General features: G+C 39.4%; 1 protein-coding gene across 1 annotated transcript in view; it reads right to left on the reverse strand.

The window, feature by feature from the left end:
* Cpb2 (carboxypeptidase B2) overlaps positions 1-21,821 on the reverse strand; it is a 36,933-nt gene that overhangs the window by 1,004 nt on the left and 14,108 nt on the right. Inside the window, exons 4-10 of the mRNA XM_090342124.1 lie at positions 19,858-19,966; positions 17,270-17,371; positions 15,174-15,278; positions 11,055-11,165; positions 9,648-9,741; positions 7,341-7,543; positions 3,282-3,369 (exon numbers count right to left, since the gene is read on the reverse strand). Of these exons, the coding sequence (XP_090198250.1) occupies positions 3,282-3,369; positions 7,341-7,543; positions 9,648-9,741; positions 11,055-11,165; positions 15,174-15,278; positions 17,270-17,371; positions 19,858-19,966 (812 nt within the window). The remainder of the gene's footprint in view (positions 1-3,281; positions 3,370-7,340; positions 7,544-9,647; positions 9,742-11,054; positions 11,166-15,173; positions 15,279-17,269; positions 17,372-19,857; positions 19,967-21,821) is intronic.

The following is a 21,821-nucleotide window of genomic DNA, read 5'->3' on the forward strand; positions in this document are numbered from 1 at the left end:
CAAGAATTTACTTATAAACTTCCCATAGTTTTACCAACAAATGGTGAACTATAATGTTAAAGCATTGTTTTTCAGTGCTTTCATTTTGTTTAATTTTTTGCTAAAGTCACACAACACATGCTATTTTATAACATTTTTAAATGTAATTATTGTAACATTTCCAAATGTAGTACTACTCAATGATCTCATAGCAATGCATTGCAAAGCAAAACATAATAATCATTTCTTTTGAAATTCTTGATTTTTCATTTTTAATTAACACAACATGCAACCTAGTTTGTACAGTTGTCTCAATGAGCACTCTTGCTGATGAATAATTACATTAAAGGAAGAAGTACTAGGGTTTCTACACACATGTCCTGTGCTTTCTAGGCAGGCATTCTACCACTTAAGCCATACTCAGGGCCCAACTTTCCTAAAAATAGTTGTTTGTCTTAAGAGTATGCTCATTTTATAATTAAAGTTTCCAAAGAATTGAACCAATTTATACCTTCACTAGCAAGGTACAAGTATGCTCACTTCCCCTCCAATGGAAAGCATGTTTTTTGAAAAGTTTATGGGTGAGAAAATAATATCTACTTGCCTTTTTGTATATTTCCTTGATTATCAGCAAGTTGTACATTTTTGCTTGATATATTATTTACTCACCTTTATATTTCTATCAGTCATTCTTGATTTTTTTTTTTTTGCAGTCCAGGGGCTTAAACTCAGGGCCTGGGCACTGTCCTTAGACACTTTTTGCTCAAGGCTGGTGCTCTGCCACTTGAGCCACCGCTTTTTCTGTGTATGCGATACCGAGTAATTGAGCTGAGGGCTTCACACACACTAGGCAAGAACTCTACCACCAGGCCACACTGCTCACTCAAGAATTTTTATTTTATTAAGTTAATTTTTAGTATCTTTAGTTATACAGAAGAGTTGTCACTCAATAAAGCAGTTTGTGAAAACCATGAATATAAAAAATAGAAAAATAATATTTAAAATAATAGTTTAAATATTTAATTTGATCCTTTTAGATTTATTTTGATAAAAGATTGGATAGTAATTCAATTTTTTGAGTAACTTGTCAGATTCGCAACCATGCAAATTGAATAATTTAACATTCTTAACTGATTTGAAAGACTTCCTTATGAGATATCAGGTCTTATATACTTGTGTCTCTTTGTGCTTTTTTATTTACTTACTTTGTTTGAGGCATAGCCTTGCTTTGTAGCTCAGTAGTGAATCTAGAACTCACTGTGTAGTATATATTGGCCTCAAACTCATAATCATCCTGCCTTGACATTCTTGGGATTACAGGCATACATCACTACCTCACTGTTCTCTGGCATTTGATTGTCACTTCCAGGCTTACCTCCACACAGCCCTAATTACTACAGCTTCATTCCAGAGGCACTGTAGTTAATGTTTTGGGAAATAAGAATAGAGGAATTCAGAGAAAGCTCTGAATTGTAAAGTTTAGTTGTGGTGTTCCTCAGTCACAAGGTGAAGCCTATGTCAACAGAGAGCAATGAATGAAGTGACACAAGGAAAAGAGGTATGAGATGGCCTAATCTGGTGGGCAATGGTGGAGAAAGGAAGAAATAGACTTCCTGCTAATAGGGTATCTAGTGCTCAATTTATTGAGGGCAATCTGATGATCACTATTAGTGTACACTTGTAGATCATACTTCTTACAAGAAACTCTGGGATTTGGGATATGTTGTCTCAAAGCCTTTTCTCATCACTTAATACAATATATTATGCCTTTATTTGGCAGCTGCTTATCAAGTGGTTCCCCCAACAAATGTTACCTCAAAATAGACCTTTCCCAAGCCACTTTAGCTAAATAGCTTCTCTCAAATGTGGTCATTCTCAAACCTATGGATCTGTTTCATTTTCTTTAAAGCACTTGATGAAATTATACTACATTTGACCATTTATTTCCATCAGAAGTTGGCAAGCTGCCTGAAAAGAAAGGACAGGGTAGTATATATACTTTTGGTTTTGTGAGACCCATGGTCTCTGATATCGTGACTTTGCAATCAAGAAAGCCATTATACAAAATATGTAAGTGAAAGAGCATGGCTGTATTCCAATGAAACTTAATTTATGTAAATATAAAATTTCATATCAATTTTTTTGCATTTTTTATTGTAATTAGTAAAAGGGTTACATGATTCATATCAATTTTATGTGTCAAAATATTAATTCTTTTTTTCAACCACTTAAGTTATGGGAAATCGTTCTTAGTGCAAGCCATTCTTCACAGTAGACTGAATTTGGCTTGTGATTTGCTGGCAGCTGGCTACATGTTTATTTTTTGTTTCACTTTTCCCATCTGCCCTCCAGCTTCATAAACCAAAGTCATATGCTAGACTTGAAGGCTCAAACTTGTAATCCTCTCCACTCAAAAGGCAGGGATCAGGAGGTTCACAGATCAAGGCCAACCAATACAAGAAGTTAACAAGATCCCACCTCAATAAAACAATGTGGTGGTATATATTTCTTATTCCGGCTATATGGGAGTTAATAGGAAGATCACAATAACAGTCAGTCCAGGCATAAATATGAGATCTTACTGGAAAAAAATGACAGCAAAAAAAAAGGGATGGGGGGCTTTGCTTCAGTGGTAAAGAGAAAGTGTCATGCCCTGAGTTGAAACACAAGTACTGCCCAAAAAAAAAAAACCACACAAATCATTATTATCCCATTATGGAGTCTTCCAATAAACATCTCCAGCAGAAATTATTAAGCTTGATATTTACAAGACCTAATCAATGTCATACACACAAAAGATATCCAATTGCAATGTGTTGTGGCAGTAGGATATTACACAAAAGCATCTAAGATAAATGGCCATCCCTATATTGTGTGATATACAACCTTATAGATGGCCCTCAACATCTTACATACTCTTTTAACCCTTTATGACCTTTCTTCTTTTCAAGCATATTGATTTTATAATCCCTGCTCCATAGTGATGAGCTAAGTTTTGAAATACTTTACTTTCTTTTAGTATATAATATTCGTTAGTACAGCTATTTTTTTCAGAACTGTCACAGCTATTATGCTTTGTGTTTCTGATTTTTATAAGGCAATTGTTTTACCTGTGACTCTGTTCACAAATAATTGGGAGCCAGTGCCTCATGCCTATAGTCTAGCTACTCAGGAGGTTGAGATCTGAGGATTGTTGATTGCCATTCAAAGCCAGCATAGGAGGAAGAGATGAAGAAAATGAAGACCAAGAAAAGGAGAAGAAGAAAGCAGAGAGAAGAAAGAGGAAAGAAAAAAATACTCACATAAAGTCTCAGCACCCCTGCCATGCGTATACTTGATGTTTTTATTAACAGACTCAATAGCACGAGCTGCTTCCCTGGCCACTAGAGACTGGAAGCAATAGCATGTGAAATTTTGGTTAGTGTACATTATTGGAACTGAAGTAGAAATTTCTAAAAACACAATCATATTAATTCCATTAATCTATATATATGAAAAATCTGGATTCATCCAAAAAGTAAATTAAGAAGACTATGTTAACTTTACAACTTTTTCACTTTATGGCACACCACAATTTGGTGATGAGGAACTCTCACTATGCTTTGAACATTTTAGCTATTTTGCATCTAAATTCTCAATAGATCTTCAGGAATTCACTCACTACATAAATATGTAACTATTTAAAAGGTTTAAATTATTGTATTCTAGGCCAAACTTTCAATTCAGCATCTCTAAAGAATACACGCATTTATTTGTGACTCACTTATCCTATCATTTGCCTGTCTGTCTGTCTGTCTGTCTGTCTATCTCATGATACTAGGTGAATCTAGGGGCTTATGAATATTAGTTGAGCATTTCAGCTCTTGAGCCATCTCCCACTCTTTTTTCTGCATTTGTAAATTGTCTACCAGTTCCTCAAGATGACAGCCCCAAGTATGAAGCAGCCTTCAAGTATGAAGCAGCATGATAACTAAGCTCACTGCTAGAATGCGTTTGGTTCTTAGAAATTTCCACTTAAGATCTTTTCTGGACGTACAATATTCACTCTCAGCTTTCCAAAAAAGCCAGAAGACCATCCAAATAATAGGCAGTGGATATTATTTTGTGTCCCTTTTTGTTGTTCAAAACGTATATTTTGAGCTGTGCACCAGTGGCTCATGCCTGCAATCCTCACTACTCAGGAAGCTGGTATCTGAGAATCATTGCTTGAGGCCAACCCCAGCAGAGCTATGGCTCAACTGGTAATGTGCATGCCTTGAGGAAAAATACTTGGGGACAGTGCCTGGGTCCTGAAGAACAGCACAGTCTCTCTCTCTCTCTCTCTCTCTCTCTCTCTCTCTCTCTCTCTCTCTCTCTCTCTCTCTCTCTCTCTCTCTCTCTCTCTCTCTCTCTCTCTCTCTCCCTCTCTCTATCTGTTTTTTTTTCTTTTGTGTGTGGGTCATGGGGATTGAACTCTGGGCCTGGGCACTATCCCTGAGCTTTTCAGCTCGAGACTAGGGCCCTACCACTGGAGCTACAGCCCCACTTCTGTTTTCTAGGGATTAATTGGAGATAAGAGTCTCCTGGTCTTTAGTGCCCAGGCTGGCTTTGAACTTTGATCCTTAGCCTCCTGAAGAGCTAGGATTACAGGCATGAACCACAGAACCCTGCACAGATTTTTTCTTTTGCCATCAGTCATGGGGCTTTAACTCAGGGCCTGAGCACTGTCCCTGAGCTTTTTCTAGTTAAGACTAGTGCTCTACCACTTTGAGCCGCAGCTACACTTAGTGTTTTCTGGTGGTTAATTGGGATAAAAATCGCATCACTTTTCTTGCCTGGGCTAGTTCTGATCAGTGATCTTCAGATCACTCCTGAGTAGCTAGGACCATAGACATGATCCACCAGTGCCTAGCTCAATTTTTTTTTTCCAGTCCCGGGGCTTGACCTCAGAGCCTGAACATTGTCTTTGGGCTTTTCTCAAGGCTGGAGATCTACCACTTGACGAATAGCACCACTTCCAGCATTTTCTATGTATATGGTACCCCGGAATCGAATCCAGGTCTTCATGCATGCTAGACCAGCACTCTACCACCAAGCCAAACATCCAGACCCTTGTAATTTTTTTTGTATGTGTCATAGGGCTTGCCCTAGAGCCACAGCCCCACTTCCCATTTTCTTGTGATTAATTGGAGATAAGAGTCTCATGGTTTTTAGTGCTGGGGATGGCTTTGAACTGCTATTCTCAGATCTCAGCCTCCTGAGTAGCTAGGATTACAGGTGTGAGCCACCGTGCCCGGCCACTCATAAATTTTTTAAGGTACATTTTTGACATTCAGAATCTCTTCCTAAACTGACCTTCTCTATATCCTGTGGTGTCACTCTCCACTCCACATACTCGTAGTCCGTAACCATTCTTCCTATGGGGAAAGGCCATCTCCTCTGAATAGAAGGTCCTCCACAACCTATGGAAGTCCTCTTCCATAGGCCATGACAATAGTACCTCTTTATTCTTGCTTCTTTTAGTACAGCACACTTTAACAGACTATAAAATCCTCAATGGCAAGAGCCATTTTATTCCTTCATTTATCTCAGCATTTCCATCAGAGTGAGTTAAAGGCCCTCCAGTCAGCAATGGGGTGAATTCTGACACCTGTGCAGTAGACTTCTTTAGTACTGACCATAAGCCGCCTGAAAGCCAGCTAACTATGAAATTTGCCTATGGCTCAGATTCTAATTACATGGAATTATTCTAAAGGATCTTAGTGAATGCTTCTTTGAATAGCTGCTGAATTGCATTTTACACCTAACAACTCTCACTTGCACTGATAGCAATCCAAAATTAAGACAAAACCAGACTAATCTTACTTCCAAATTATGATAACACACTTTCATTTCTTCAAAGATAATACCATCATTTCCTTTGAGAAGGAAAATGATTCTTAAGTATCAAGTATATTTTATGTTCTAAATAGACTATTTTCAAAAATGCGAAATAATCTTATATAATATCATCACTAATATTACTTTATTGTCATCCTTAATGTGGTTACATTTATTTTGTTAAGAGAGCTTGGGTTTGGGGTAAGCAATGAGAATCGGCTACTATACCCCATGGGAAGATCTGGGATGGAAACTTGATTAAACATAGCTACAATCCATCAAATGTTACTTCATCCTTTACAATGAACCTAAATATAAAGCATCTGGAACCAAAGAGTAGCTCATGCAGGTCCTCTCAGACTTTCCTGTATTGGACATTATGTTTACACACACACACACACACACACACACACACACACACACACACACACACACACACACACACCATCTACTTGGAATGAAGTTGATATCTCAGGATGAGGCCAATTTCTTTCTATGGAGTTTGATGTAAAACATTTATTTGTCTTCTAAAGATGATTCCCCCAATACACACACATGAATGTGTGTGCACTTGCACACACACACACAGGCTTTGGGTTTTTGTTTGTTTGTTTGTTTGGTCATGGGGCATGAACTTGGGTCGGGTTCTGTCTCTGAGCTCTTCAGATCAATACTAGAGCTCAACCACTTGAGCTGATGAGCTAAAAAAAGTGCCCCCATTCTGAAGCAGCAACCATCTTGTTGTTTATGTAAACTGTGAGTGACCCAAAAGTGCACATAAATTAAAGAAACAGAGTTGTGGTGCCATTAAGTCCCAGGAACTGACTTGTCTGTGTTAAAATTAACCAGAACTCGTGTAAATTCAGAGGATGGCATTTGTTTTCTAGAACCATACCATAAAACTACCCTCAGACAGCTAATTAGGACTCTACCAGCATGGGAATCTCCCTCAGCACCCACTGCCTTGAACTGTCCCTAATCTATAGTCTTTGAAAACAGCTGTTTGTTAGCACCCACTGCCTTGAACTCTCCCTAACCCCTACCTTATCTCACTCCAACTAATTGCTGAATTGCTGTGTTAATGTAAATCTATAGCCTTTGTCTTTAAAAGCCCTGTAGAACAGCTGTTCAGGGCTTCCTCCTAGGCTCCCGCTGTACGGGGAGTGTAGGACAGAGGCTAGGAGCTAGCCTGCCTGAATAAAGCCTTGCTTTTGCATTTCGGAACATCTGACTCTCGATGATGTCTTGGTGGTCGTCTTGAGACTTGGGCATAACAGAGCCACAGTGCCACGTCTGGTTTTCTGTTAGTTAATTGGGGATAAGAGTCTCATGGACTTTCATGCCCAGGCTGGCTTTGAACAATAATCCTCAGATCTCAGCTTCCTGAGTAGCTAGGATTACAGGTATGAGCCACCAGCACCAGGCAAAGATTTTGTTTCTATTCTTCACATAAGTATTATTTAATGTCTGAAGCAGTAAGGAGAAAAATAAGTTATACTTACCAGTTCCTCGTGATCTTTGCTTTTGCTGCTGTTATAGGAATAGGGGAACAGTATATGCTGGGAGTACGAATGCATGGTGATGTAAGCTTTAATGTGATTGATATTTCTTCTCAAGAAATCAGCCACTGCCCTTACTTCTGGTTCAGACTCAGGGTAAAGCCCACAGTAGGTTTCAGAGCATGAGAAACTTGATGCTCCTTTCTCTGTGATGGAATTAAGAACATGGGGTTAGGCCGGGCACCAGTGACTCATGCCTGTAATCCTAACTACTCAGGAGGATGAGAGCTGAGGATTGAGGTTTGAAGCCAGCCTGGGCAGGAAAGTCTGTGAGACTCTTCAATTAACTATCAAAAACTCCAGAAGTTGGCTGGAAGCATAGCCTAATGGTACAGTGCTTACCTAGCACGCACGAAACCCTAGGTTCAATTTCACCATACTACATACACAGAAAAAGCTGGAAATGGCATTGTGGCTCAGTAGTGGAGGGCTAGCTTTGAGAATACTGAAAGACAGTGCTCAGGCCCTAGGTTTAAGCCATAGGACTGGCAGAAGGACTCCTGAAGTGAAACTATGGCTCAAGTGATAGAGGACTAACTTCAAGCAAAAAAAAAAGTTCAAAGAAGATAAAAAAAACTCAGCTCCCAGGTCATGAGTTCAAGCCCCAGGATCTGCACAACAACAACAACAAAACACAGCAACAAGCTGGACAGTGACTCACGCCTATAATCCTAGCTTCTCAGAAAGCTGAGATCTGCGGATCAAGGTTCAAAGTCAGCCCAAGAACAAAAGAACCTGAGACTCTTATTTTCAATTAACCACTAGAAAATAGGAAGTGGGGCTTGGCTCAAGGGTAGGGCAGTAGCCTGGTGCTGAAGAGCTCAGGGACAATGCCCAGGCCCAGGGGTAGGGCAGTACCCTTGAGCTAAAGAGCTCAGGACCCATGACCCACAAAAAACTAACAAACAAATAAACTAACAAACCCAGCCACATGGGGTCATAAGGGATCATGCATTGTATGGTAATTTGTGGCTTCCCTGACAATGTATTCTCCTACTGTCTATAGAGTAGCTTCAAGTAATGCTTTAAAAAGATAGCTAAAACATCTAGATGAACGGTATAGGGGAACTTGGTAAAGAGCATGTTTCTGTGGTTCAGCAAGTGTTTGTTTCTTTTGAAGCTACAGATCCACTAACAATCATGCCAGTCCTGTCTTCCTTGTGCCTGGAGGCAGCCCCAGCTTGCAACATCGAAAAAGCATCCAAGAGAGTCCCAGAGATGTCGCCCTGCTTCCAAACTTCTGATTATATGAGGGAATAAAATGAATCCTATTTTCTTTAGGCATCATCAACTTGGATATATAAGCAGTTTAAACATTGCTGATCAGTATAGTCACAAAAGAAGATCCTCCAGTGGAGGCAGTCCCCAAGAGAGAATCACTGGTTAGCAATATTAAGTCTGCCCCTCTAAACCTGTTTGCCACTCTACACCTGCTAGCATGAGTCAGTACATAAAATTGGACCTTAAGGTTCTTGCCAAAGTAATGTTTACTCATTCACTTGAGAGACTATAGTATGCTTCACTTCAGATGGTAGCTTGACTTCTAAAATGTTTCCCTCTGTCTCTAATTCATTAGTGTGAAGCCTACAACTCCTATCTCACCCAAGCCATGTATTACAAAAAAAAAGATGAACGATGATGCAAGAAAAGAAGTTTTCAAACACTACAGAGGTACGGACGGACGTGTATGAACGGAAGCAGGCAGTCCTCTCTTATACTGGGCCTCTCATATTCTAATGAGGAATGTTTATTCATTAAGTCATACCCTTATAGAACTTCTGACTTTTGAAACTAGAAAGGACCTTGAATAACAGATCCAACTTCCTCACTTTAAAGATGAGTAAGAAAGAATAAGGGGGGATCGTCCGGGAGTGTGGCCTAGCAGTAGCACTTGCCTAGCATGCATAAAGCTCTGAGTTCAATTCCCTAGAACCATATACACAGAGAAAGCCAGAGTGGTGCTGTGGCTCAAGTTGCAGGGTGCTAGCCTTGAGCAAAAAGTGTCTGAGGACAGTGCCCAAGCCTTGAGTTCAAGCCCCAGGACTGGCAAAAAAGAAAAAAAAAAAAGAATACGGAGAAGAGATTAGTGATTTTTCCACTTCACCCAACTTTTGTGGCATTGTGTTTATCCGCAGTATATTTGTATTATGTCCACATTCAGATAGGTTTCCCTGTAGTTAGTTGGAATTTGCAGACTTTTCCCAGCTTTTGAACTCAAAGGCATTGCTAGAAATGAAGCAAACAACCTACCACACCAGTGCTTGGAAGCAAAATTCCTATTCAAGTCTGTTCCGACACAAGGATTGTTCTTGTGTAAAGATCGGTTCTTTCTCCACATTCGATTCTAAATGAGCAAGACAGGAACAGATGAGCCAGGTGGCCATGTCTGCAGCTCAGAAAAGGCTCTACCTTTGAAAGTCCAAGAAGCCAGGTTGAGTCTCTGTTCGTTAGCCCTCCCCTCAACCCTGTGTACAGATGTGCTATCTGTGATGTTTCTTTCACACATCCCATCCCCCATAATACCCAGGCCACATTCACATTTGCTCAGACTATTTTTTGGTGAACCAAATTGGCAATATTTGATGGATTTTAATCTATGCAAGTAAAAAAATTGTCACTGGTTCCTTCCAGTAGGCTGTTTATTTGCCACCTTAACTGGTCTTGTTTTTTTTTTTTAATTAATTTTACTTATAGGCTCATTTGGAGCTCCTTCAAGAATATAAAATAGCTTTGTATTGGAACTCAGAAGTATGAGAAATTTGTGTGTGTTGTATTTATTTTTTCTCAAGAGTCCATTTATTTTTTTAAAGATGTATCCTGAAATATTTGTAGCAATGAATTGGTGATATGATGTCTGGGTATGGCAGACACTTCAAAATACTATGGGTATGGACAAGTGGTTTGCAGGTACAAATGAGATAAGACTGGCCATGACATATATTCTGGTTCGGCTCTTAAATATCCCCAAGAAACCCATGGGACACTGGCTTGGTCACCAGTCTGGGGTGCTGCTGGTTCTGCTCAGTGAGGTCTAGTGAAAAGAAACTTTGTCATTTTGCTCATTCCCTGAAGGGGGCCTATTGGAACCCTGTCCATTCCCTCTTTCTCATTGGTAGCTTCCCAGCCCTTCCATGGGCTAAATATCTTTTTTTTTTCATTCATCATGGGGCTTGAACCCAGGGCCTGGGCACTGTCCCTGAGCTCTAGACTAGTACTCAACCACTCCAAGCCACAGCTCCACTTCCACTTTTTTGATGGTTAATTGGAGCAGAGTCTCATGGACTTTCTACCTGGGCTGGCTTTGATCCGTGATTCTCAGATTTAAGCCTTCTGAGTAGCTGGGATCACAGGTGTGAGCCTCTAGAACCAGGCTGAGATGAGCGTCTTTACACACTATACACTCCCACCATAAACCTTTCTTCTTGGCAAGATTTTTACTTCAGGTATTTTGTCACCCTGATGGAGAGCACACGAATACCATTTGATTATCATTTAGTCTATGTGGGTGCATGGGATGTTACTACATAATATCTACTTTTTACATATGTCTGAAATATGCAGTAATAGATAAATTTTTTTCAGAAAACCATTTTGTCAGGATCTTGACAAAAAACATCTCCATAAGCGCATTGTCTTGTTTTCCTGGCCTTCGCCTACCTTTTTCCATGTGTAGTCATAGCCATCCACATTGATCACTGGCATTATGTAGAAGTCCACATACCTCAGGATATTGGTGTACATCCTTTCTTTTTCATAGAAGTTAGTTACCTAGGAGTTAAGCCAAGTATGTTTAATAATATTTCATTAGAAGTCCTTCTAAACATAGTTTTTAAAAATGTATTGTTGGTCATGGGGCGTGAACTCTGGGCCTGAGAGCTGTCCTTGAGCTCTTCAGCTCAAGGCCAGAGATCTACTCCTTGAGCCACAGTGCCATTTTGAGTTTCCTGGTGGTTATTTGGAGATAAGAGTCTTACTGACTTTTGTGCCTGGGCTGGACTTGAACCAAGATCCTCCGATCTCAGCCTCCCGAGTAGCTAGGGTTACAGGTGTGAGCCAACAGCACACTTGGCATCTCTCAATTTGCAGGTAAAACTTTCAAGTAGATACTTCTTAAAAGGGCTGAATTTAGGACATTCTGCTACTAAACAGTGTAAGTGCTTTTCAATATGGTACAGTTTTAAGGAGGGCAGAAAACAGGGCCATACACTTTTAATTTTCCTGTATAAAACCAAATAAATTGTTTGCTAAAGCTTTAAGGAAACAAAAATCTGTTTTTCAGCTCCCTTTTCAGTAATCTGTATTAACTAATGTTTAAATCTGCTTAATCAGGTTGGGGGAGGGAAATGGGAACCAAGACATGAGAAAGCTTGTTTTGTGAAGTAATGCATCTTCTATCTGGTGAATATAATGTAACCCGTCTATTAATTACAATAAAAATATATGAAAAAATCTGCTTAATCTTCACACTTAATTAGACAATAGTTTCATTAGTGGCAACATGAATACATTTTGATTAGTGGATCCATTTCTTTTTTTTCAAATGGAAAGACACCCACACTGAACCAAGAAGAACTAACCCAACTAAACAGGCCTATTTCAAGCACTGAAATAAAAATGGTAGTGAGAGAACTTCCACCTAAGAAAAGCCCAGGGCCAGATGGATGCACAGCTGAATTCTATAAGGTCTTCAAAGCAGAGCTCACACCAATACTCCTCAACCTCTTCAACGAAATTGAAAATGAAGGTTCCTTACCAAACTCATTCTATGAAGCCAGTATAACCCTCATCCCCAAACCAGACAGAGATTCATCAAAGAAAGAGAACTATAGACCTATTTCTTTGATGAACATCGATGCAAAACTTCTCAACAAACCCATTCCCTCCTGTTCTCTTTCCCTATCCCCAAAAACCCATCCCACAAGTCATAAAGTTTATTTACACCAAAAAAAAACTTCTCAACAAAATACTGGCCAACCATCTACAACAACTCATCAAAAAAATATACACTATGATCAAACAGGTTTCATCACAGGGAGGCAAAGCTGATTCAACATATGCGAATCAATTAATATAATTCAACACATCAACAGGAGCAGGGACAAAAGTCACCTGATTGTCTCAATAGATGCAGAAAAGGCATTTGACAAGCTCCAACACCTCTTTATGTTAAAAGCTCTGGAGAAACTAGGAATCCATGGAACATTCCTCAATATAATAAAGGCTGTATATGACAAACCCACAGCTAGTATTATACTTAACGGCGAAAAGCTAAAGCCATTCCCTCTAAAATCAGGAACGAGACAAGGATGCCCACACTCTCCACTCCTTTTTAACATAGTACCAGAATTCCTAGCCAGTGCGATAAGGCAAGAAGCAAGCATAAAGGGGATCCAAATAGGGAAAGAGGAAGTAAAACTTTCCCTCTTTGCAGATGACATGATTCTGTATTTAAAGAATCCTATAGACTCTACTCCCAAGCTCCTTGAGCTGATTCAAAACTTTGGAAGGTTATCAGGGTATAAAATTAACCCTCAAAAATCAACTGCCTTCCTCTATGCCAACAGTGAGAGGAATGAGGCAACAATCAGGAAAGCAACTCCTTTTGCAAAGCCTCAAAGAAAATAAAGTACCTAGGAATTAGCTTAAGTAAAAATGTAAAGGACCTTTTTGATGAAAACTTTAAAACCCTGAAAAAGGAAATTAAAGCAGAACTGAGGAAATGGAAAAACTTCCTATACTCCTGGATTGGAAGAATCAATATCGTGAAAATGACAATCTTGCCAAGGGCTATCTACAAATTCAACGCAATACCCATCAATATCCCAATGTCATTCTTTAAAGAAATAGAAGAGGCAATCCAAAATTTCATATGGAATAATAAAAGACCCCGTATAGCAAAAACACTTCTTAGCAGAAAGAACAGCACAGGAGGAATTTCAATACCAAACTTTAGACTCTATTACAGAGCTATAATTATCAAAACAGCTTGGTACTGGCACAAGAACAGGCCTGAAGACCAATGGAATAGAACTAAAGACCCAGATATTAAACCACAGACCTATGGCCACCTAATCTTTGACAAGGGAGCCAAAAAAATAGAATGGAAGAAAGATAGCCTCTTCAACAAGTGGTGCTGGCAGAACTGGTTAAGCACATGCAGAAAACTAAAGTTGGATCCTTCTTTGTCACCTTCTACTAGAATTAACTCCAAATGAATCAAAGACCTGGAGGTAAAAGCTGACACTCTGAAAACTTTACAAGAAGGAATAGGAGATACACTAGGCCTCCTTGGCACAGGTTAAAACTTTCTTAATAAGGACCAAGAATCACAACAAATCAGAGAAAGGCTGGATAAGTGGGACTGCATTAAACTGCAGAGCTTTTGTATGGCAAAGGACATAGCTAGTAAACTAATTAGGAAGCCTACAGAGTGGGAGAAGATCTTCACCAACCAAACAACAGACAAAGGCCTCATATCTAAAATATATCAATAGCTCAAAAAATTGAATCAATCCAAAACTAATCTCCAAAATAACAACCATCCCATTAAAAGATGGGCCAAAGACTTAAAGAGAGTCTTCTCTGAAGAAGAAACAAAAATGGCCTATAGACACATGAAGAAATGCTCAACATCTCTGGTCATAAAAGAAATGCAAATCAAAACAAGTCTAAGATTCCACCTAACTCCAGTTAGAATGGCCAGGATCAGGAAAACGAATGACAACAGATGCTGGAGGGGATGTGGCCAGGAGGGATCACTACTACACTGTTGGTGGGAGTGCAAACTCGTTCAACCACTATGGAAAGCAGTGTGGCAATTCCTCAAAAGACTAAACATAGAGCTCCCCTATTACCCAGCAATTCCACTACTTGGCATTTACCCAATCATCCAGAAACAAAGACATACTAAATCCACCAGCACAACAATGTTCATTGCAGCACTATTTACCATAGCAAAGATATGGAACCAACCTAGATGTTCCTCAGTTGATGAGTGGATCAACAAGATGTGGTATTTGTACACAATGGAATTCTATGCTGCTGTCAGAAAGAATGACATCACCCCATTTGTTAGGAAATGGAAAGACTTAGAAAAGATCATATTAAGTGAAGCAAGCCAGACTCAAAGGAACTTAGGCTCAATGGTTTCCCATTGAAATCTTGGGCTCTCCTAACAGAGATTTGCAATAGAGCAAAATCTTGATACAAAAGGCCATATAGTAGGACGCTAAATGAAAGGATCTCGAGGATATAGAAACATAAGCCATATAATGAATGATTGTTGTTCTTAATGTACTATGTTATCTCTCATCTCTTTTGCTGTCCCTTGGTTATCTCATATTGTTACAGTATCTCACTTTGTTACCTGATATATCGGATATATTTGTATTTGGTTATTTGAAATCGGATAGGGAAGGGGGGAAAACAAGATGAGGGGTGGGGGGGGGAGGGAAATGGGGACCAAGACATGTGAAATGGTTATCAATGTATGGGAATTAATGCACCATCTAGCTGGCAAATATCATGTAACCCTTCTATTAATTACAATAAAAAAAGAAAAAAATCAAATGGGAAGACATTTTATTTTCATGGACCAGTGGAAATAACATTATCAAATAACTTAAGATGTGAATTTTTTGTGGTACCACCAAAAATAGAAAACTAATCTTCTTTTCCTCCTTCCTTCCTTTTTTCCTTCCTTCCTTTCTTCCTTCCTTTCTTTATAGATTCATTTCTAATTATTTGTTGCCTTAAGTTTTGCTCAAAAGTACTTACATAGCCTATAAACCACAAGCAGAAAGCAGGAGAGATCCATTCTCTGGCATGGATTCCACAGTCAATCCATACAGCATTTTTGGCTTTTTGATCTTTTCCAGAAACCTAAATAAATAAAAACCAAAACACATCAATTATAGTAAGTCTTGGGATAATAACTTTCCTTCTCATGGTACCTATATTTACTTCTTTTTATCAAATTTATAGCACAAATCTTGTTCTCTATATTGGCTTGGGAATTCTCAAGGATAATTTAAAAGCTGATGAGTTGAAGGGACACGGGTTTAGATCACACTATTGGTGTGAGTCAGGACTAAGGTTTGAAATCAGTGCTCTTGACTTAAAACTCTTCGTTACCCCTCCCCACAATTACCTAAGCACACAGCTGCAGGTGGCAGTATAAAAGCAGAGGCAGAGAGTAAGTTCTTCAAGTGTAACTGCACACATCATTTGTTTCAGGTAAACGGGTGAATGTTGGGTAAGTATTATTCCGGGAGTAGACAGACACATACCAGGGACAAAAATGCAAAGAGGACGTGGATACTTTGATCTACTCAGTGTCAAGAAACTGCTGAGTTGTTTAGATCAGTTGCCTTCCTATTCCAAACAACTGGCTCTGGTTTTGACAGTTATGGAGGGACTCCAAAGACGTTCTGTGTACACCCTCTGTCAAGCAAAATTAGAACTTACAACATCTAATATCCATGCTTTTCCAATGCATACATTCCAGGTGGTGCACATAACATGGCTGAAATAAATGTCACAGGTGGATGCAATGATTCTACAGATCTAATCTGGTTGCTCAACCCACCCATAAGAGGATTGGACATTTCATGTGCCAGCCTTAAGTCTACAAATTCTTGTCCATGATTCATCAATAGTGAGGAACTCTGCCATCATTGAAAGATAGGAGAAAGGGTGGGGAGTTTGGCCAAGTGGTAAGAGTGCTTGTCTAGCATGCACAAAGACCTGGATTCCATTCCTTGGTTCCACATACATAGAAAAAGCTGGAAGTGGTGCTGAGGCTCAAGTGGTAGAGCTCTAGCCTTGAGAAAGCCTAAGGATAGTGTTCAGGCCCTCAATTCAACCCCACAGATTGGTAAAAAAAATAAGATAGGAGAGTCTCATCTATCATAATTATGTGCAGATGCTATCACTAAATCAAATGTATTGTTCCAGTGATGTCATCTTTCAAAATCATATTTTTTGTTTAAGAGAGAGAGTGATAGAAATCAGAGCTACAAAATTAGAAATGGCAACAGACAAGCAATCAACATGGCTAAAATTCTTCCAGTTGCTATGCGTACTACCTTTACTAAGGTCAATTTATTCAAGAAATAAAGCAAGGTAAAAAATGTTGAACAGATTTTCTTCTGTAAGATTTTGCAACCAAAACAGCCACAGGGGAAGACAGGGCATGAGCCCCACTGCAAAGAACCCTGAAGAACCCTTTCCTACATTTCATTATTTCATTCTTACCTTAGTTCCAAGAGCAGTACTGTCTTTGTCTAGTAATATCTCATTCTCTTTCAACTGCTCTCCATCTCTCGCACCTTCTCTGTGTGTCTCTCTGTCTCTAGCTGTCTTTCTCTGCCTCTCTCACTTTCTCTGTTGTAGTGATGTAAATAAAATGGGACTTGAAAAATAATCCAGACTCTCTCCTTAATTTTAGAATATGGGTGTTCACACCCATGGGGGGAGGGTAAACGACTGTGTAATATCATACAAAATAAACATGGTTGATTCTACCCTCAGCTCTGCTGCTGCTCCTCTTCCTCCTCTTTTTGGTGTTTCAAGGCAGTCTATGTATCTTGGACTGGCTTCAAACTTTCAGCCTTCCTACTTCAGCCTTCCAAGTGCTGGGATTATAGACATGGAGCCACCAAACCCAGCTATAACTGGGAATTCCACTCTTAGTCCACCGCTTCATTATTGAAGGGAAAAATGAAAGAAGAATGGCTCTAAATAGCTCATATGAAGGTTGAGGAATACTTGAAATACAAATACTTCTAAAACTCAAAGAAAATAAAATTCAAATGATAGCAAACCTTGTTGGAGAATTAAGGTGAAAGGCCAAAGACTGTCCTCACACATACCTTTAAAACATACAGTGGGTGTTTCTCATAAGAGGATCCAATGTGCATTTTTGTAAGCATGTTTGGGTACTGTTCAATTACATCTTCTATCCAAGAATAGATCTATCCAAATAGAAACCAGAAATTAGTCATCTAAGAAGTGCAGAAGATGGTCCTGGCCAAAGGAAACAGACAACTTCCTCAGAGAAAGGAGATTCCTTGGTCAGCAAACATAATTGTTTCAGCCACAGTACACATAATATGGCATTTTGTTAAGGAAGCTCTATCAAGCAAATATGGCCATAATTTGTATTTTCCACCTATGTCAATCCAACTTTTTCTTGAGGCTATAGGAAGAAAAAGTAACTTAAAAAAGACCAACAACAAAAATACACTTTGGAAAAACACTTTAATATATTTTTATTTAAGACATTCCCCCTCTCTCTACCAAATTTCACATAGCAGTATCACATTTTTCTTTTTCTTTTTCTTTCTTTCTTTCTTTCTTTTTTTTTTGCCTATCACATTTTGCCTATCACACCTACTCAGCCTCTCTAACAGCAAACTTGTACAGTGTTGTTGATGAATGGCTATGTAGAATAAAAAGGGTGAGGAAGGCAAAAAGGTGCTTGTTTGTTTTGATGCTAATAATGAGACTTGAACGCAGAGTCTACTTGCTATTGCTCAAGGTCAGTGCTCTATTACCTGAGCCATCGGACCACTTCTGGCTTCTTACTGATTCATTGGAGATAAGAGGTTCAGACTTTTCTGCCTGGGCCCTCTTCCAACTGTGATCCTCAGATCTCAGCCTCCTGAGTAGCTAGAATTACAGGCATAAGCCACCAAGGCCCAGCAGCAGTTGTGGTTTTAAGGCTTCCATCACTCAACCAAGCACATCTTACCATCTAGAAACACACTGTTTTTGTTTAACTCCTGGAAAGTATCAGATATTCTTAAAGATTAACTATAAGAAGATGGGAGCAATGGAGAGAGGTTGAGAGAGAATGAGATATTACTAAAGAGTACTGCTTTTGGGACTAAGGTAAGAATGAAACAACAAAATGGAGGAGAGGGTTCTTTGGGGTTCTTTGCAGTGAGGCTCCTGTCATGTCTTCTAATCTTATCCTTCCCTGTGGCTGTTTCAGTTGTAAAATCTTATAGAAGAAAATCTGCTCAACGTCCATTACCTTACATAGGATGTTTTCTTTCTTTGAATAAATTAATCTTAGTGATTTCAGGTTTAGGACTATAATCCTACGTATCCAGGGGGCTGAGATCTGAGAATCACAGATCCGAGCCAGACAAAGCAGGAAACTCGGTGAGACTCTTATCTCTAATTAACCATCAAAAAAAATCTAGAAATGGAACTCAAGGGAGAGTACTAGCCTTGAGTTAAAAAAAAAAAAAGCTGACAGACAAGCACCCAGGTCAGGAGTTCAAACCCTAGTAATCCACTAGACAGACAGACAGACAGACAGACAGATGGACGGATAGACAGTATATAATTTAGGCATTGACATACAGTAAAACCAAAGGAGGATACTCTTAGGGGAGTAACAAAAGGCTCAATGCCTCCATGCCTCTAATCATAAAATATAATATTTATTGAAGGGAAAAAATAAACAAAAAATAAAATTGTTGTTTCCTAAGTCCTAGGTGTCATAAAGGCATGGATGTTGTCTCTAACAGTTTCTTGGTATCTAGTCAAAGATAATTTAAAAATACACCATTATTAGGCAACATATTAGCATTCCCCGAAGAAAGAATAGAATTCATCAAAATGTTTTAATTACTTAGAGCATATTATATAAAAAAAGGTCTCTTGAGGAATTTACTCTTCACCTAACAGGTATAAGGAAATGATTATTCACGTACTGTGTAAAATCCTAACCTGAGGGCAATCAAATATCAGCAACATACTAGAGTTGCTATAGGAAAAAAATCCCTGGAACCTAGCAAACTTTCTTTTTTTCATATATCTTATTGTAATTAATAGAAAGGTTACATTATATTCACCAGATAGAAGGTGCATTACTTCACAAACATTGATACCCTTTCTCATGTCTTGGTCCCTCTTTCCCTCTCCCTACCCTCGCCCCACAACCTGTTCTTAAAGATTAAAACATTCTCATCACCATCATCATCACTGTGTTACTTTAAAGAGGGTCCCATTGGGGGAATTGAATGCACTTATTTGTAGTATATAGAATGTTACTGAACATACTGTTTTAATTCAGTAAGAGTAAAGTTAGGATAATGATCCAAGGTGACACAAATAATTGACCTGATCATTTTTTGAGTGGCGGTTTCAAGGAAAGGGTCCTATTCTTTATCTTCTAGTGTTCCCTACCATGTGACTTCTAGATGTTTGAAGTGCTCTTGAACATAAACAGACAGTTTAGAGGCTATTTACCAACTATGACACAACTTATCCTAGGAAGGAGATCTAGCACTGGATGAGCTGCCATCTTATCATCAACCTAAGTGTGGTTCTTCTTTCTAACCATCCTCCTTCACTAATCGTGATTCTCGAGTAATGTTGAGTGGTGGAAAATGGTCATACGAGCTAAGTGAAAACAGTCACTTTGCATCCCAGTGCAGAGACTTACTTCACTTAGTGAGTGATACCGTTCATAGAATGACACGAAGGTCCGGGGGCCAAGTGTGTCGTTGAAGGTCTGCTGTCGTATAACATCTTCTACATCTTCCACCATGATGCTAGGTGATGAAACAGAGGACTGATTGGTTTCCAAGCCAACCACTGACTTCCCCACATGGCACATGGCAGATGCAATAGGTGATCTCGGGGTTATCGTCCCTAACACATCTGAAGTAAAACTCCACCACCTCACTCTGTGACAAGCTGAATTCATAAACCCCTTCAGAGAAGCTAAGTGGGCATTGAAGAGAAGGCAGCATCTATGAGGAATGGTTCCTGGACCACCCAGCCTCACCCTTCCCCACTAACATCTATATTCCTTGTGATGATTCAGGATGTTTTATATGAACACAGAGATGAATGAAAACCTTGCTTTAATGCAGAGCAATTATTCTGTTTCCAGTTAAGGATTCAGGAGAAAGCTTCCTCCCCTTGCCTTTTATCAATCCACGCCTTATGCTCTGCAGCACCAAGGATGATAAATCTCTTATAAAACAGAATTATAGAAAAGGAGAAGATATAGGACAAGAATCTTACTTAAGCTATTAACCAGGAAAACAAACTTTCAACTGAATAAAGACATTCTCATCTCCTGAGATAAGCAATTTTAAATGAATGATAGAATGAACCTGTTTCTTCACCTTATTGGGGCCAATGGCAAAAGTCAAAGTATCAGACAGGTTTGAGTTAGAATTCTAGCTTCATTACATTTCAGTGTGCTTTAAGGAAGTTCTTTATAAAATACATTTTCTTTTTCACCAGCATATTGGGGCAAGTACCATACAAGGTTTGATAAGGATTAAGAAATGCAAATCCAAGGACTGGGAGTTTGGCCTAGTGGTAGAGTGCTTGCCTCACATACATAAAGACCTGGGTTTGATTCCTTGGTACCACATACAAAGAAAAAAGCTGGAAGTGGTGCTGTGACTCAAGTGGTAGAGCTCTAGCCAAGGACAGTGCTCAGACCCTGAGTTCAAGGCCCAGGACTGGCAAACAAAAAGAAAAAAGAAAGAAATACAAAGCCATTACACCGGTAATCCTAGCTACTTAGGAGCTTGAAAACAGGAGGATAGTGGTTCAAAACCAGCCTGCACACAGGTCCAAGAGGCTCTAAGTCTAGCTAACTGGCAAAACCCCAAGCTGGAGGGAAGGGTCAAGTGGTAGAGTGACAGGGTGAGTGACAGCTATGAGTGAAAAAAAGTGAAGCTGATACCAGCATACACACACACACACACACACACACACACACACACACACACACCACATACACATACACACAAGAGTTAAGTAATGCAATTGTATATTGGGTTGGCATAGTTTCTAGAAGTAAACATCTATAATATGTTATTTATAATTATTCCACATATTATCCAGAGGCTGCATTGGTCTTTAGGAGTTAAGGCAGCTGGAGGATACTAGCACTGGTGGTAAGTAGGGTAAGAAGGCAGTGGACAAGACAAAAGGGGGTGTGGACCCTGAACAGAAGTCACTCCTTATGCACTCAGAAAACCTAAAATCACCTAATCCCCATAGTGCGTGTTATTTCATCTCTAATTTACAAAAGTGATGCACAGAGAGGTGGATAATTCCCACAAGGCCACACGAGTGGGAAGGTGGCTGTAGCAGGATGCATCTCAGGTTTTCTGCAGAGCATCTGGCACCTCTTCTGGACCTCCCGAAGTACTCAGTGACTCTGGGAAAGAAGAATTCACAAAGCTAGCAACCCTGTCACCTAGTCTAGCATATTTTGTGAAGAGACAGTGGGAAGCCTACCATAATGAGTGACAATTTGCATGCTAGGTATACACCAGAATATCCAGCTCTAGAGCAGAGTATTGACAGAAAGAGACTCAAGGACTTGGGCGTGTAATTATTACTTCTGCTGGTAGTTAACACATTTACTGCAGAACTGGG

Source organism: Megascapheus bottae, chromosome 11, assembly GCF_031878675.1.
Source record: "Megascapheus bottae isolate mThoBot1 chromosome 11, mThoBot2.hap1, whole genome shotgun sequence".
Classification (NCBI taxonomy): Eukaryota; Metazoa; Chordata; class Mammalia; order Rodentia; family Geomyidae; genus Megascapheus; species Megascapheus bottae.